The sequence below is a fragment of the Equus przewalskii genome, chromosome 7, assembly GCF_037783145.1.
Source record: "Equus przewalskii isolate Varuska chromosome 7, EquPr2, whole genome shotgun sequence".
NCBI classification, from domain to species: domain Eukaryota; kingdom Metazoa; phylum Chordata; class Mammalia; order Perissodactyla; family Equidae; genus Equus; species Equus przewalskii.
In genome coordinates, this window is record NC_091837.1 from 12,918,327 (window position 1) to 12,934,419 (window position 16,093).

Genomic DNA, 16,093 nt, shown 5'->3' on the forward strand with positions numbered 1-16,093 from the left:
ACCTCTATACCTTCCATCTCATATTCTGCCTGTTCTGCTTTTAGGGTTCTCTCAATTAAGAGTTGCTGGAGTTTCTCATTGCAGTAATTTATACAGAACTGTTCAAAACTAGAGATATGAAAGATTTAAATAACTAAAGCTACACAAGCAGACCAATTTTTAAAAATTTATTTACTTTTTTTTAAGGATACTTTTTAACACAGAAAAAGCAAAGTCCTTGTTAATCAAATAATTTACTAAATAGGTAAGAGTCAAGCTAAAAGACGTTTGCATTTCTTATGGTTATTCCACTTCTGGAATGGTCCACGAATTAGGAGCTATGCCAATCTGGAGAATTTCTCAAGATGGGAAAATCAATTGCAATAACGTTAGGGATGGCTTAAGCCAGATTGAGACCTTAAAGGACCAAGGACCAGTAGGTCAAGACAAACTCACCCATTCTTGTCGAAGACTTCAAAGCCATAGATATCCAGCAATCCGATCACAGTTTTCTTGGTGAAATCCTAGTCAAAATAACACACGACGTTAATCCTTAGGTCTTTTACTTTGCAAGGCTCAAAACCAGGTAGCTGCCCCCAAAGCTGGGCCCTGGCTGCAAAGCTCACGCCTTCTCTCTCTCCAGTGGTGGCTCACGGAAGAGCCTTAGCACGGAAACAATTCCCCCAGCCCGCTCCTCCTGCCCGCAGCCAGCCCAGGCCCCACCCCAGCTTCCATAACCATCACCAGGGTCCCAAGAGCTTCCCCCACTGAGTCGCTTCCTTGCCGCAGCCTCCCAAGCCCACGTCCAACCCGGAGAGAGGAAGAGACCTGCAGACAACAGCCAGGGGGACGTCTATGCATAGAGAAGACAGGTGGCATGGACACCATTTTAAATAGAGGACCGAGTGCTGTCAGGTAAAGATGGCTATTAAAAAGCACGTGCTTTTATTTTTGGAAAGGGACACAATTTAACATTCTGTATGGCGTAGGGAATTGATGCCTCCAAAACCCGTCCTTTGCATTCTGCCTCCATGAGTTTCAACACATCCACCTACCCGCTGCTCTTGTATCATTTCCTTAATTTCTAGCTTTGAGTAAACTCCCTTTTTTATCTAAATAATTCCACTTAAAAAGGAAACATGACCTTAGGGTGAGTTCAGAGTCATTTTTTCTTGTTCTTTTTTGTGGGTGTGTGTGAGGAAGATTGTCCCTGAGCTAACATCTGTGCCAATCTTCCTCTACTTTATGTGGGATGCCACCACAGCATGGCTTGATGAGCAGTGCTAATTCTGTGCCTGGGATCCAAACCTGTGAACCCCGGGCCGCCAAAGCAGAGCAAACTTAACCACTACACCACCAGGCAGGCCCCTATATTTTTTCTTATACACATGAAAATATACTGCTGTTAAAATGGAAAGTTTCTGTCTGTGCTTAAAGCCATGTAGCATACTGCGAATGCTGTACGTCCTACACTTTGGGACACACTGCAAAAATCATTCAGCGTGTTTGCAACAACATGGATGGACCACGAGGGCATCAGGCCAAATGAGATAAGTCAGACAGAGAAAGACATATACTGTATGATATCGCTTGTTTGTGGAATCTAAAAAAAAAAAAAAAAAAAACTGAACTCAAAAAAACAGAGAGTGGAATGGTGGTTACCAGTGGCTGGGGTTGGGAGGATGGGAGAGACGTTGTTTAAGGTTACAAACTTGCAACTAGTGGATCAATAAGTCCTGAGATCTAACACACAACACAGTGATTATAGACAGCAATACTGTATTATAAACATTAAACAAGCTAAGAGACTAGATCTTAATTGTTTCCACCATTAGAAGAAATGATAATTATGTGACACAACAGAGGTGTTAACTAATGCTACAACTGCAATCATATTGCAATATAAATGTATCAAATTAATATGTTGTATGCCTTAAACTTACACAGTTATATGTCAATTACGTCCCAATTTAAAAAAAAAAGAAACTCATCAGGGCTCCACATCTTCACACTAATTTTGGAGACAGACATAAATAAATAATTACGTGTATTTATACAATTATAGTAAATACCACAAATACCTAGAGCAATTATTATAATAGAGATTTATTCAAACTACAATGAGGGGCGTAGAAGGAGCAACAAGCTCTTCCTGGGAAAGTGGAAGAAAAATGGGAGAGAACATTTAATCTGGAGTCTGGAGTAGGAGTTAAAAAAAAAAATCACTCAGTGTGTATTTTTGTGAACCCACTGTGTGCTGGACGCTGGAAATGTAGACATGGAGAGACACCGTCCCTACCGAGCTTACAGTCAATTCCCACAGCCTTTACAGTAACGATGATTATAAAACATTATTACCACGTCAGTGAGAGCATGCCATCCGAGACGTGTGGACTAACCTTGTTCACTAAGGAGGAATTGATTTTGTTGACCAGCCAAGTAAATGTTCGTCCGTAAACAGCCTTTGCCATTGCATCTCTAGCACAGACAGAGAGTTCTAGTGTCAATGGGCATATCACCTGAGAAGAACGACAGGTGCATCATTACAGGGAAAAGAAAGAAAGAAAGAAAAAGCCTCTGAGTTTTCCAACTAGCCTTTAATGATGACTACTGAAAGATATGCAGCATTATTCACAATAACCAAGAAGTGGAAGCAACCCAAGTGCCCATCAAGGGATGAATGGATAAAGAAGATGTGGTGTGTATATATATATATATATATATATATAAAATATATACACAATGGAATACTACTAGGCCATAAAAAAGACAAAATCATGCCATTTGAGACAACATGGACGGACCCTGAGGGTATTATGCTAAGCAAAATAAGTCAGAGGGAGAAACACAAATACAGTATGGTTTCATTCATATGTGGAAGACAAACAAACAAACACACAGATAAGAACAGATTAGTGGTTACCAGAGGGGAAGGGTGTGGGGGGAGGGTGAAAGGGGTAAAGGGACACACATGTTTGGTGACAGATGGAAACTAGACTACCGGTGGTGAGCACGATGCAGTCTATACAGAAACTGAAATATAATAATGTACACCTGAAATTTACACAAAATTATAAGTCAATATGACCTCAATAAAAAAAGTAATAAAAACTAAAGAAAAAGAAAGAAAGATACGTGATGGGGGAGATGACACTCCCATCTGATGTGTTATGCAGTAGCAATTTCTTGAGCACCTACTATGTGCCAGGCACTGTGCTGGGCTGCTGAGATACAGCTGTGATCAAGACAGACAGTTCCAGCCTTTTCATGGGGAGGGGGAGGGGAGAGACATTTAATGAGCGGCACAAAGAAGAGTCACGTTGCCCCCAAGATGAGAGTGACAAGCACTGTAAGCAGATGCATATGGTGCTTTGTTGCGGGGGGGGGGGGGGGGTGGCGATGAGCAGGGAAGGCTCCTTGAGGAAGTGACCCGGGAACTGAAGGATAGCAGAGGAAATAGCATGTGCAAAGACCCCGTGGAGGGGAGTCATGGCGAGTGTGAGGCATGGAGAGCTAGTGATGGTGTGACGGTGGAGGATGGGGAGGTTAAGGCAGGAGATACTGGGGGGAGCTGGACCTGCAAGACCTGGTGTGCAGGGTTCAGGGACCTGGCCTCCCCTAGGGTCACCATCTGCTGGCAGCAGTGGCCGGGGGTCAAGTGCATTTCCACCCAGAGCCCTTTTTACCTCCTCAGTTTTGGCTTCGATCTTTCTGTGGGTGAGAGCTTCCAGAAGGACCGATGAGTGGACCCCCAGGAGCTGAATAAATGGAAACCAAAACGCCATTGATTGACCAGATTTGATTTTGTAGTTCATAAAGAGTTCATGCAGTTTCCAGGCCCAGGGTCATCCACCTTGACCGACAATTATGCTTTAATGCAAAACAGACCACATTCGGTCTTTCACCCAACTCGCTTTCTCCCACTCCCTCACTGCCCCCACACTCTTTGAACCGCCTGACCAGTATCAGCTGGAAGAAGATGGTGCTGGCCATCTGGGACGTGGGCATGCAGCTGCCTCGCTCCCGTCTCCCGCCTCTCCCCCTCGGAAAGGGTCCAGACCTCCCAAGCGGACCATCACCTTGGCTATCCATTCGATCTCGTGGGTGTGTGGTACGGCGGCGCGGCCTTGGTGGTTCTCTTCAAAACAAACGTTCCCCAGGTGTAGGACACTGGCAATAATTCCAAAGAGATTCTAGGAACAGGGGAGGCGGTGAGGAGGACAGGGAGAGAAGATGGCGGCCACCTAATTGATAAACATCATCAGAGATACCCAAGGGAATACCGCCCCCCTTCCTAATCCCTGCCCCCACCTCACAGAAGCGGGTAGGGGGAGGAGGAGCCGCAGCCCAGGGCGGGAAGACGCCTCATTCAACCTCCAGTACGGGATACTTTTATTTTTCTATCTACCCCCCCCCCCCAAAAAAAAACCCATTTAACGTTCAAATACCCTTTCTGATCGTGCAAGGTTTAAATTATATTTCGGTCCTTGAAAGCGCAACAGTTTTAACCATCAAAAAAAAAAAAGACGTAAAAACAAAATGTTTATAAATCCTACAATTTGTCCTAGTTTGTTCCAAAATAAGAGCGTAAAGGATAATTCTACGAGAATTCATTATCTATGAGATTCCGTGAGATCTAAAAATTTGAGACTGGACTTGAGGGAGGAAAGGACATGACCTCCTTCTTGCTCACAACACAGGGAAAGCACAGGGCTGCCAGATAAAATGCGGAATGCCCAGTTAACACTGAATTTCAAATAAGCAATGACTAATTTTTTTTTTTTGAGGAAGATTAGCCCTGAGCTAACGGCTGCCAATCCTCCTCTTTTTGCTGAGGAAGACTGGCCCTGAGCTAACATCCGTGCCCATCTTCCTCTACTTTATACGTGGGACACCTACCACAGCATGGCGTGCCAAGTGGTGCCATGTCTGCACCTGGGATCCGACCAGCGAACCCCGGGCCGCCGAGAAGCGGAACGTGCGAACTTAACCGCTGTGCCACTGGGCCAGCCCAAACAACGACTAATTTTTTAGTATAAGTTTGTCCCAGGCAATGTTGGGATATACTTATGCTAAAACATTGGTCATTGTTAACCTGAAATTAAAATGTAATGAGGCCTCCTGTATTTTTATTTGCTGAATCTGGCAACCCCACTGTGCAATCAGCAAGAGACTGGGTTCCCTGAATCCCAGACCTTACTGGGGCCCATACCTCAAGGTCATCTTCAGTAAAATCGATGACAGAAAAAGCATTGGAAACAGTTTTCCAGTCATTCTTGTCGTTAATAGATGACTCTTTGGCACAATGACCCTGTTGACACAGAATTGGGTCACTTAAGGGCATTTTTATAAGGACTGTTAGGCGTGTGATCACTTATTCCTAAATCAAATGGTTTTCTCTACAAGCACCCAAGACCTGGTTTATACTGTTCTGAATTGTGAAAAAATGGGTTTTATTCTAGGTGTCCAGCACACGATGGTTTGTTAACTGCTGCTTTTTTTCAAATTTATTTGGAATTTTATCTCTGTTCTGGGAAAACTTTCAAAGTTACATTTTAGTGGTATATCTCTTTGTATGTGTTTTTAAAAATAGTTTTTCTCGCTGTTTTTGCTAAATAAATGGAAGATGTTTATCTCAATAAATGTCTGCTGAAACATGCAGGGAAATAGTGCCTAAACTCAGAAAATAACCTTGACTTCACTGCAGGGCTAGATGGAAGGAGACCCTTGCTCAAAGAAATAAAAGTTTGGCATTTAGAGAAACAGAGATTACACGGAAATCATCACCAGCGGAAGTGAGAACCACTAATTCTAGAATTTGTCCTTTAAATAAGTAACAGACCACCAATGTCACAATTTAAAGAGAAAACATTCTGGATGAGGGTTTTTTATTATTTTGTTTTTGTAGTACAAGGTATTCCGAGTTTCCTGGTTGTCTGAAGATTTGTTATCTTAAAAGAGTTCCTTCTTGCACCGGGAAACCAAAGGTGTCGCGCCATGAAGATATTCACCCATGAACAGGCCAGTGTTAAATCTGTGGCCTCCCACACACCCCTCCCCAGGCAACCAGCAGCACCTGCTCTGCCCCCCAAGAGCCAGGCCGGTGCAGGTCAGTCCTTCCAGGACACCCAGAGGGTTGGAAGCACTGCAAATATCCTCAAAGTAAAGCCACAAAGTTTGCCAAAGTTACAGGAGATCAGGAAATCGATTAAAATAATGCTGGCGAATTGCTTAAATTTTCATTTTCGAAGCTGCTATAGCATGAGGATCTGGCCAAATTAACCTGGCCAGAAAAAATTTACAAGGATCAAGACATGATATGTTCCAACAGAAAATGATTTGATTATCAAAAGGTTAGGGGTTAGCCCAGTGGCCGAGTGGTTAAGTTCGCGCGCTCCGCTTCAGCGGCCCAGGGTTTCGCCAGTTCGGATCCTGGGCGAGGACAGGATCCTCGTCAGGCCCTGCTGGGGCGGCATCCCACATGCCACAACTAGAAGGACCCTCAACTAAAATATACGACTATGTACCAGGGGGATGTGGGGAGAAAAAGCAGGGGAAAAAAAAAAAGATTGGCCACAGTTGTTAGCTCAGGTGCCAATCTTTTAAAAAAAAGGTTAGCTAAAGCCCTTGGGAAAATGGAGGAAGACCTTAAATATTTTTACACATTGATCCTCTCTGATCACGCTGTGAAAAAGCCAAATGCGATGCTACCATACAGCTTCATTGGAAAAATTAGGTCCTCAAAAAGAAGGTGAGGAAGATTGGCCCTGAGCTAACATCTGTTGCCAGTCTTCCTCTTTCTGCTTGAGGAAGACTGGCCCTGAGCTAACATCCATGCCCATCTTCCTCTATTTTCTATGTGGGACGCCGCCATAGCGTGGGTTGATGAGCAGCGTGTAGGTCTGCACCAGGGATCTGAACCCTCGAACCCCAGGCTGCCGAAGCAGAGTGAGCGCACTTAACCACTACACCACCCGGCCAGCTCAAAAATCAAATTTGATTGATTGTTTGTTCTAAGAATTAGTACAAAGTTTATTAAATATAAAATGAGATTCTTTTATCTTCATTATTTAGTTTTATTTTTCAAGACACATTTCAGTCTTCTTTTCCTCCACAATTTACCGTGAAATGTTGGTCCTCATTTTACAAGATTCACTTTTTAAGACCTTGTTCTCTTTCTTAAATAATGTCCCCGCTTGCATTCTGCCAAGTGAACTCTGTTCAAAGCCAGGCCCAGCAAGGAGAGAAAAATCCAAAAATCTTCGGGCAAAAAGGTGCTAGCGACATCAAATACTGGTAGATGGTACAATTTGGGCATTCTAGAACCCTAGTGCCGGGAAGTTAAATTCTGCGAGCTGATTTTACAACACTAGATCCGGGATTGCTTATGGGAATGGCCTGGACTATTTCTGTAGGGGAGAGCGTTCGTCTTGCAGCTAACAATCCCCAGAATGGAAGGCAGGAAGGTGGAGGAAGTCTTCTCCGAACTAGTTTTGAAAGCAGAACGAAGCGGCGCAGGTGGTGGACACAGACGGACAGTGAGTTTCTATCACACCTGGACGGGTGGTTCTCACCTTGGCCGTGCATTAGAATCACCGGGGATTAACCGAATTACATTTAATCACAGGGAAGGGTTTAAAACAACCCTGATGCCCAGGTCCCCGCCCCAGACCAATGAAATCCCAATTTCTGGAGGGTAGTACCCAGGCATTCGTGTTTAAAAACCTTCTGGGGAGATTCTAATTTTAGCCAGGGCTGAGGACCACTCTCCTAGATATTGGTCACCTTACCAAGATGATATACCTGCCAGGCGTAAAGGGAGGGGTAAGGGAAGTGTCAAGAAACCAGTCCGCAGGTTACCTCCAAAATGGTAATGAGAAAGTTCTTGAACATCCCATGGAGGGGCCCCCACACACATCCCCCAAAGCCAGGTGCTGGTCCATCCAACCTGCGAGAGATACTTATACAGCTGGGGGTCTCGCTCAAGGCCCAGGTAAGCGAGGAGCTCCTCTTCGCCCCCCTCTAGCAGCTGGTAGAAGATGTGGAAATTCCTCTCGCCCTGGTTCTGATAGACGACTCGAGACTTTTCTATGAGGTAACTGATGATATGCCCACCTACAGGAATGCCCTTCAAAACAGAACAAAAAGTGCGGTAACGACAATAATCCAGCCACTCTCTTCCTGGCGTCTTCTGAGGAACAGAACTTCTGAATTTGCATGAAGTCTGATCTATCAATCTTCTATGACTAGTGTTTTCTGGGCTCCGTTTAAAAAAGATTTTTGCCTTTCCCAAGGTCACAAAGATATTTTCTGGTTTTGCCTAAAACCATGATTGTTTTACTGTTTACACTTAGGACTGTGATCGATCACTATTTAATTTTTGTATAGGGAAGGAGGTAGAAGGTCAAAGGTCTTTTTTATCCATATGGATTTCCAGTGGACCAGCACCATTTATTGGAAAGAAAATCCTGTCCCTACTGAATCACAGAGGTGCTTTTGTCACAAGTCAGGTGACCATATACATGGCAGTCTTTCCGGACTCTGTTCTAGTCCAGTGGCCTGTTTATATCTTTCTGCCAATATCACACTGTCTGAATTATTATTCTTAATAATATATCCAATAAAGGGTTTGTATTCCAGAACATATATAGAACACTTGCAAGCCAAAAGGAAAAAACAGACAGCCCAATTAAAAATGGGCAAAAGACTTTAACATAAAAGCGGATTTTTAAGCAGCCAATTAGCAAAACTTCATTAATAACTACGAGATACAAACTTAAGTCACAGTGAGAAACCACTATACGCCACTAGAATGCCTGAAACTAAAAGGATTGACAATACCAAATGTTGGCAAGGGCGTGGAGCAACTGGAACTGTCATTAATTATGATAACATTGCTGGTGAGAACCCAGCAATGCCACTTCTGGGTATGTACCCAACACAAATGAGTGCTTCTATTTACTAAAATACAGGCACGAGGATGTTCAGAGCACCATGTGCAAGAGCCTCAAACTGGAAACCCAAATGTCCATCAACAGGGGAACAGATAAATGGTGATGAAAGTCATACAATCGAAAAATGAACAACCACTACATGCAGCGACATGGATGAATCTCACAGACACATTGATTGAAAGAAGCCAGCAGCAAAATAGAACATACTATGTAATTCCATTGACATGAAGTTCAAGAACCAGCAAAATGAATCTATTATGGAGGTCAGAATAGCGATAACCTTTGGGAAGAGGGATATTGTTAGAGAGGGGTAGAAGAATGTTCTAGATGCCAGCAATTTTTATATCTTGATCTGAGTGGTGATTACACAAGTAGAGACATAGGTAAAACTTCAGTGAGTTGTACTCACGATTTGTGTCATTTTCAGTATGTGTGCTGAATTTCAAGAAAAAGTTTTAAAATTTTCAGGGTCTATGCACACTCCACCAGAAGTGCATGCACCAGCCTCCGGGAAACCCTAGCCAGGGTTTATAAGAAATGACATCTCACTGATCCACAGCATATGTTCCCAAGACCCATCCACGTTATGCGTAGCTGTCATTCATTTGCTCTCACTGCCATGCAACACCTCCCTGTGTGAGCATCCCACAATTTAACGAGCCATTCTCCTGTCGATGGCCGTTCAGTTCTCTGCAGCTGTGTTGCTTGTTTCCAGTCCTTTTGCCACCATGAACAGTGCTGTTGGAGGCACACTTGTACACCAGTAGCAATATCTCCAGGAGTAGAATGGCTCCACCTTAGATGATGTGATTTCAACTTCACAACATATTGTTTCCCAAATGGGTTGCACCAATGTACACCCCACTAGCAATATTTAAGTGTTCCTAATGATCCATATCTTTGCCAACACCTGGTATTATCAGACCTAATTTTTGTCCATCTAGAAGGTAAAAAATTGCATCTCATTGTGGTCTTTATTTGCATTTCCTAAAACTAGCACTAATCTTGGGGTTTTCAACTATTTGAGCCAATAAATGCCCTTCCTCCTTTAAGTTGTCTTGGGTTGGGCTCTCGTTGCTGGCAAGTTAAGGGGTCCCTGTGAACCAGGAACAGGAACTTCAATGTACCTTAAAGTCAAACTGTATGTCCATATACTTTCCAAATCTGCTGGAGTTGTCATTCCGGAGCGTTCTGGCATTTCCAAAGGCCTTGAAATACAAAATAGAGGAGAAGGGGAGAAGCTGAACCAAATTGTCATTCACTGTCATTTAAGCTCACCACACTCGTCAAACTCCTGATCCAAACGACATGCTTATTATGAAAATGGAGGAGAGAGAGGGGAGCCAGGGCTAAAAGCCATATGTTATCTTCTACAAAGGAATCACTAACTACAGAAGGTTTGATGCCAAATACTGGAGTTGGACCCAGAGAAAAGAAGGGACAAATATCTTCTCCCTCAAACCCAATGTAGAAACAGCTTAGAAATGGCCCAAGGAGAGACAGCCACGACCCGAGGCCCTTTCTACTCCAGGAGGCACAGTTCCATCACCAGACCCCTTCTTATATCAAAGAGGTAAATTTTCAGCGCAAAGGTCAACCTTCAGCCGTAAACATCTTTTACACAATGGGCAACAAAAAAACACAGGAGAAAATAAGTCATTCAAAAGCATCCAGCAAGTCAATGAATTGCAATAGGAAAAATAATAATAAAAATGATTTTAATTAAATAAGAAAATATTAATAAATAATAGAGCATTACTTTAGTGCTTACTAATTCTGCTATGGGCTTTTTATGCATCCATCTCATTTAATCCTCCAAACCTCCTCACAGGTAGGTCCTAGGAACAGACCCATTCTACAGATGGGGACCAGGCTCCAGGACATGGAGCGATTTGCTGAAGCTTGCTGGTGCGTGGCTGCCCTTGGATTAGCATCCACATTTGCAGGACTTCCAGGTCACGCCCTTAACCACAACATTACCCGTGAGACCCTTCTTCTTAACTCCCAGAGACCCGCCTATTTTGACTGACCTGCCCAGGCAGAGGGTTCCTCTTCCTTAGCGACCTCCCTGGAACATCCCTCTATAGGTCCTCAAAGATGGCTTACCTCCAGCACTGGATTGGAGAGCAGCAGTCTGTCACGGGCTGTCTGTAGTGACTCGGTCATTGGGCAGGTCACCGCAAAATACTGGAGAATCTTCTTGGAGGCCTCCGTTTTCCCCGCTCCGCTCTCTCCAGAAATGAGGATGAGGTGGTTATTTAGCTCGGAGCACATCATGCGGTAGGCGTTGTCAGCGATGGCGTAGCTGGAGAAGGAGTGAGACAGAAACAGAAAGAGTGGGAAGTGGTTTCAACACTACTTCCCTTGGGGCTGATGCCCACCGGAGCGGAAGGATGAAGTATGCTGGCCCCAGGAAGCCACATCCAGACTGTGGTACGAGGACACTGGGCTCAGTCAGATGTCAAACTCCCACCATGACCCATTGATGGATGGCACATAAAGTGTAGCAGACCGCAAAACTCAAATAGCAGAAAAGATAAAGAGAAGAACTGGAGAAGTAATGGAAATACGTTAATGCAACAACTTTATTCTTAAAAATCCATCAACATTTCTCATAAGGATAAACCAGATGCTAAATCACATCCCCAAGAAACGTTCTATTAACTGCAGATGGAAATAACATCTTGTTTAAATATTAAATAACTTGATCACTACAATAAGATCACGTTTTCTCTTTCCCTCAAAACCTACAGTATTAAGAGTGTAGAGACAGGAAACTAAAAAGATTTAAAAAGCTCCATGATATCTTTAGGACAAGAGGTCAAATTATTATAAGGGCTTTATCACCAAGATGAGAAACCAAAGCTTGGAGGTCTCCCAAGACTAGAATCTTTGCACGTGGCCGAGTTTGAAAGGTGGCTATTTCAGAAATCGCTGGTGATGGTGGTGATGCAGAAAGGTTTATAAATGCCTTGGGGGTGGGGGCGGGGTGAAGAGATGAGTAATCAAGAAAAATGGAGTGAGAACCTAAATATTGGCCCAGAAGTCAACCAGGGAGGGGAACTGAGAAATTCAGCAAAGCCCAGGACAAACATAGATCAGACAGGAAACTGCTTCTCTTATGGATCTGCGGCCCCGGTAAGTTTCTACCAGTGGGCACTCCTCTTAGTTGCCATGACACCAGGCACCAGCAGATGGCATGATAGCAAACCACTTCCCAGAGAAGACACCTCTCCAGCCACACTTAGATTTCTCAGCACTTACAAAAGATTCCACCTCTCATCTTATTTAAGCTGAGATTCAATAATGATCTGCTGGTGTTTTCTACTGCATTGAAAGATTTATTTCACAAGAATGTACCAGTTTAAGTGAGGTACAAAACCTAATGAGCAGGCATCAAGGATTTGGATGGATGGATAGGTGGGTGGATGGGTGGATGGATGCATGGTTGCATGGATGGATGGATAGATGTATAGATGGATGGAGGAATGGACAGATGTATAGATGCATGGATAAGTGGACAGATGGATGAGTGGGTGGGTGGGTGGATGGAGGGAGAGAGGGAGGGAAAAAAGAAAAACAGACGAAGGAAAGAAATAGAAAAATACTCCTGTTGATGACCTAATGGGTGTTACTTACACATGTGGTGGCAGTTCAAAGAAATTGACCCCTTGATAAAGTTCCATCTGGCTTACAGTGTAGATTCCGAGCTCCTGGTACGGATTCACAGACACAAGGAGGGTCCCAATATATGTCTAGAGGAATGGACCAAAGCACCAGTGAGGAATTCTGGGGTGCAAATGGCTACAGCAAACGAACGTCACATGTTATGACCCTCATGCATTCATTCAGTGCTGGGGATGTAAACCAATAAATAAGACAGGTGGGGTCTCCGCTGTCATGGAGCTTACATGGGAGGGGGACAGACAAACAAGGGATCGAGATGCTTCAATGAGAGCATTAAGAAAGGTGTAAACAGGATAAATGAGAGAGCGAATGACCGAGGAAGGCCACCTCAGCTCGTGGGCTTAGGAAAGGCTTCTTCAAGGAGGTGACACCTGAGCTGAGACTTGAAGGATGAGGAGCCAGTCACGCAAAAAGTTGGCAGAAAGGGTGCGTTAGGCTGTGGGGACAAGGGTGGCAGGCCGGCTGCACTGAAGGCCAGCGTGTGTGGACGGGGGAAAAAGGAAAATGATAGAAGACGAAGTCGGAGAGGGAGCAAGTTCAGGTCACACCAGGTGGGAGGCATTGAGGGTTTATACAAATGCAGTGGATGGCTGAGCCAGCGTCCCTACTGAAACGGACTGCCTGTCCTGCTCTGTTACGTGAAATGGCTTTAAGAGGGGACCACCAGGATCTGATTCTTGTTTCAGAAAGTTTCTCTTAGAGGTGACTGAGCAGGGCGAGCATGCATACCAGCTATCTCAGACCGGGCAAACGCTCCCACCACTGGCATTTATCTCCCTAGATTCTAATGTTGGATTCTATTCATATCCAAGTTTTTGAAGTACTTATATTTGCAATATAACCACTAATGTAAAACTTCTTGGAATACAATTACGAATAAATGAAGATCTAAGCTCTTACATAGAAAAAATAAATATCTGGGTTCCTTTGAAATACTTTCAGATTCGGAGTCTGTTGTGCTTTTCACTTCAGAGTGTCAAACTCAAGCCTATGTTAAATTAGCCTAAAATCATTCCAACGAATGTTTCCAATCTCTAGGACAAAGTCAAACAGAGAACCTGAACAGAGAAGAGTATTTTGACTAAAATCCTGCATTACGTCAATCAGTAGACATCTTCCAGGGTAGAACGTAGTTTCTGAAACTTGTCTGTTCAAAGCGGAAACATTTAGTTTATTCACAATGATTCTATCATCCCATTTATACTTCTCTCTATCAATGGATGTTTCTTCACTGCTTACCCAAAAATTCTATTTCCACGATTGAAAATACATACTCTGAGAAGCACCTTGCTTATTTCTTTCGGTAACCTTGGGTTCAACACATTGGTTAAGTCACAGGCACCATTAAAACAAAATAGCTACAAGACAATTAAAAAATTTTTTAATATTTTAATACTGGTTCTGATCACATAATTTACTTTTAGAAAAAGCTAATAAAATCTCAATAAAACTAAATTTAATAACACCCCACCACACACAGAGAGACTCTGTGAAGTTTACCTTAGAGGAATTCACATGAAAATTGATTTCTCCAATCGGGGTGGGGTGATAAATGGAGAATTTAATAAAAATTGACCACCACTAGAAACAGCCAGACCAACCTAAGAAGAGTCGTGGTAAATTGCTGCCATCTTGACCGTTGAAGATTCATGAGATGTGGTGGCCATCTTTTATTTTTGCCTGCCTGGCACCTAGTCTCCCCTTCTTCCAGCAGATTCCTTTGAGAAACCCTCTTCTCGAGCTCTCAGTCCGTACAGAATGGTCAGGGGGGCCATTGGCCTCACCCCTCACCTCCAAGGGTGGGCTTGGGTAAATAGCCTGGCCAATCAGAATATTCCTCTTTCCTAGCTATGGGGATTGGCCAATCAGAGCCAACCAACATCTATGTCTCCGGGCAGACTTGTTTCCTTCTCAGTAGCAACTCTAAGTGCTACTTTGTCAGCTTGGTTCTGCCGGCAGCCATCTTGCCACGTTGCAGAGAAGGTGCCCAAGGAGGAAATTGATGCGTAGTAAGAAAGCAGAAAGCTGGGAAAGAGTGCTCAAGACATCATCTGAGACCCTAGATCTCTTCCTGGCCCCTAAAGTTACATAGGTTGATAGATTTCCTTTCGGGGCTTAAGCGAGTTTAAGTTGGGTTTCCGTCACTGGCGGCCATAAAGACCTTAACACAAAGGATCAAAGTTCATCTGATTTGATCCCTCCACCCCTCCCTTTAATGGCTATCCTAATAGAGTGATATTGTTCACGATCGTCAAGGCTGTGAAGGCAGGGAGGGAACCACTACTGTAGAAAAGGAGCAGGGAAATGAGTTACGTTACATAGATGAGATTCTTGCTGAACCGCTTGCGAAGATTGTCCAGAAAAGCAGATTCGCTGGTGTGCGCGTCCAACAGCACAAAATCCTGCACCCCGACCTTGTCCCGGGCGGTCAGCGCGCCCTCCATGTGCAGACGAATGTGCTTCCTCCTCACGTCTTCTTTCTACGGGAAACGGAACAGTCGTCAGCAGCTCGTTGATTCTGTAATTTCCATTGCACCTCTCATAGTGTGGAAACAGCAAGGTGCTAAGTCCTGACGATAGGAGAGAGCCAAGATTAAATTATGCTGTCTTTCATTAAGAGTTAACAATCTGTTAGGGATACAGGAGGATGACAGTGAAAACAGTAACAATAGCAGCGGCAGCTGACAGAAACTGAGAGTTTACTGTGTTAGGCGCCACTCTGTAAACCTTGACATGTGTCATCTCCCTTACTCCTCATTCTGACCCTATGAAGTCACTACTGTTATCACGGCCATTCTACAGATGAGGAAACCGAGGACAGAGAGTTTATAACACATGCCCAAGACCCACCAAAAGAAAATATCTAGGATATGACCCTAGATAGCCTGGCCTCAGAGTCTGTCTTCCTGACCGCATCATGTACTCCATAAATGTCAGTTGCCTGAACTTGCTATGAAATTCCCAGATCAGTGGTGAGGAGTTTGGTTAGAAAGGAAATTGCTTGTTACAGAGCAGTATTTGAGGAAGGACACACTTGGAGGGTCCCCTCCCCTAGGCTGGGCTTTAGACCTCATTGGAGAAGGTGTGGTTGCAGTCCACTGGATGGCAGAGGATCTCACTGAGTTACCAGGGTTGGAGCTGGTCCAGGGTCACCAGGCAGCAGAACAACCCCCTAGGCACAGGCGAGCAAAGGGAGTCAGATTACTGCGGGGCGGAGCCCAGCGCTGCACCATTTATGTAGAAAGGCCCAGGGAGACAGCTCTCCGGGGCTCAGGCAAGCTGAGGCTGGAGGGTGAGCAGGGAGAGTCTGGGTGATGTTGGAGGTCAGAGGCCTGGAGTGTGTGATGTCTGTGTTGGGAGACTGTGGCAAAGTGGCCACCAGACCTGGACCAGGGCTGAGGCCACTGAGGGACCGTGTACTCTGGGCACACAGTTAGTGCATGTCCCAGCCACGTCCCACTGTGCAGCTGACA

The 16,093-nt window shown here is 44.3% G+C and overlaps 1 protein-coding gene across 4 annotated transcripts in view; it reads right to left on the minus strand.

Annotated features, from left to right (window-relative positions):
• The window catches only part of MYO1H (myosin IH), a 45,232-nt gene extending 30,779 nt beyond the window's left edge, over positions 1-14,453 (minus strand). The window contains exons 1-11 of one of the 4 annotated variants that reach the window (XM_070627005.1): positions 14,222-14,421; positions 12,573-12,688; positions 11,040-11,238; positions 10,061-10,141; positions 7,928-8,107; positions 5,192-5,290; positions 4,059-4,172; positions 3,666-3,737; positions 2,379-2,498; positions 436-503; positions 3-108 (exon numbers count right to left, since the gene is read on the minus strand). In XM_070627005.1, the coding sequence (XP_070483106.1) occupies positions 3-108; positions 436-503; positions 2,379-2,498; positions 3,666-3,737; positions 4,059-4,172; positions 5,192-5,290; positions 7,928-8,107; positions 10,061-10,141; positions 11,040-11,238; positions 12,573-12,619 (1,086 nt within the window). In that variant the 5' untranslated portion in view covers positions 12,620-12,688; positions 14,222-14,421. Of the gene's footprint in view, positions 1-2; positions 109-435; positions 504-2,378; positions 2,499-3,665; positions 3,738-4,058; positions 4,173-5,191; positions 5,291-7,927; positions 8,108-10,060; positions 10,142-11,039; positions 11,239-12,572; positions 12,689-14,120 lie in introns of all 4 variants that reach the window. The other 3 variants (XM_070627006.1, XM_070627003.1, XM_070627004.1) reach the window with 3 other exon arrangements.
• Between the last annotated feature and the right edge of the window lie 1,640 nt (positions 14,454-16,093).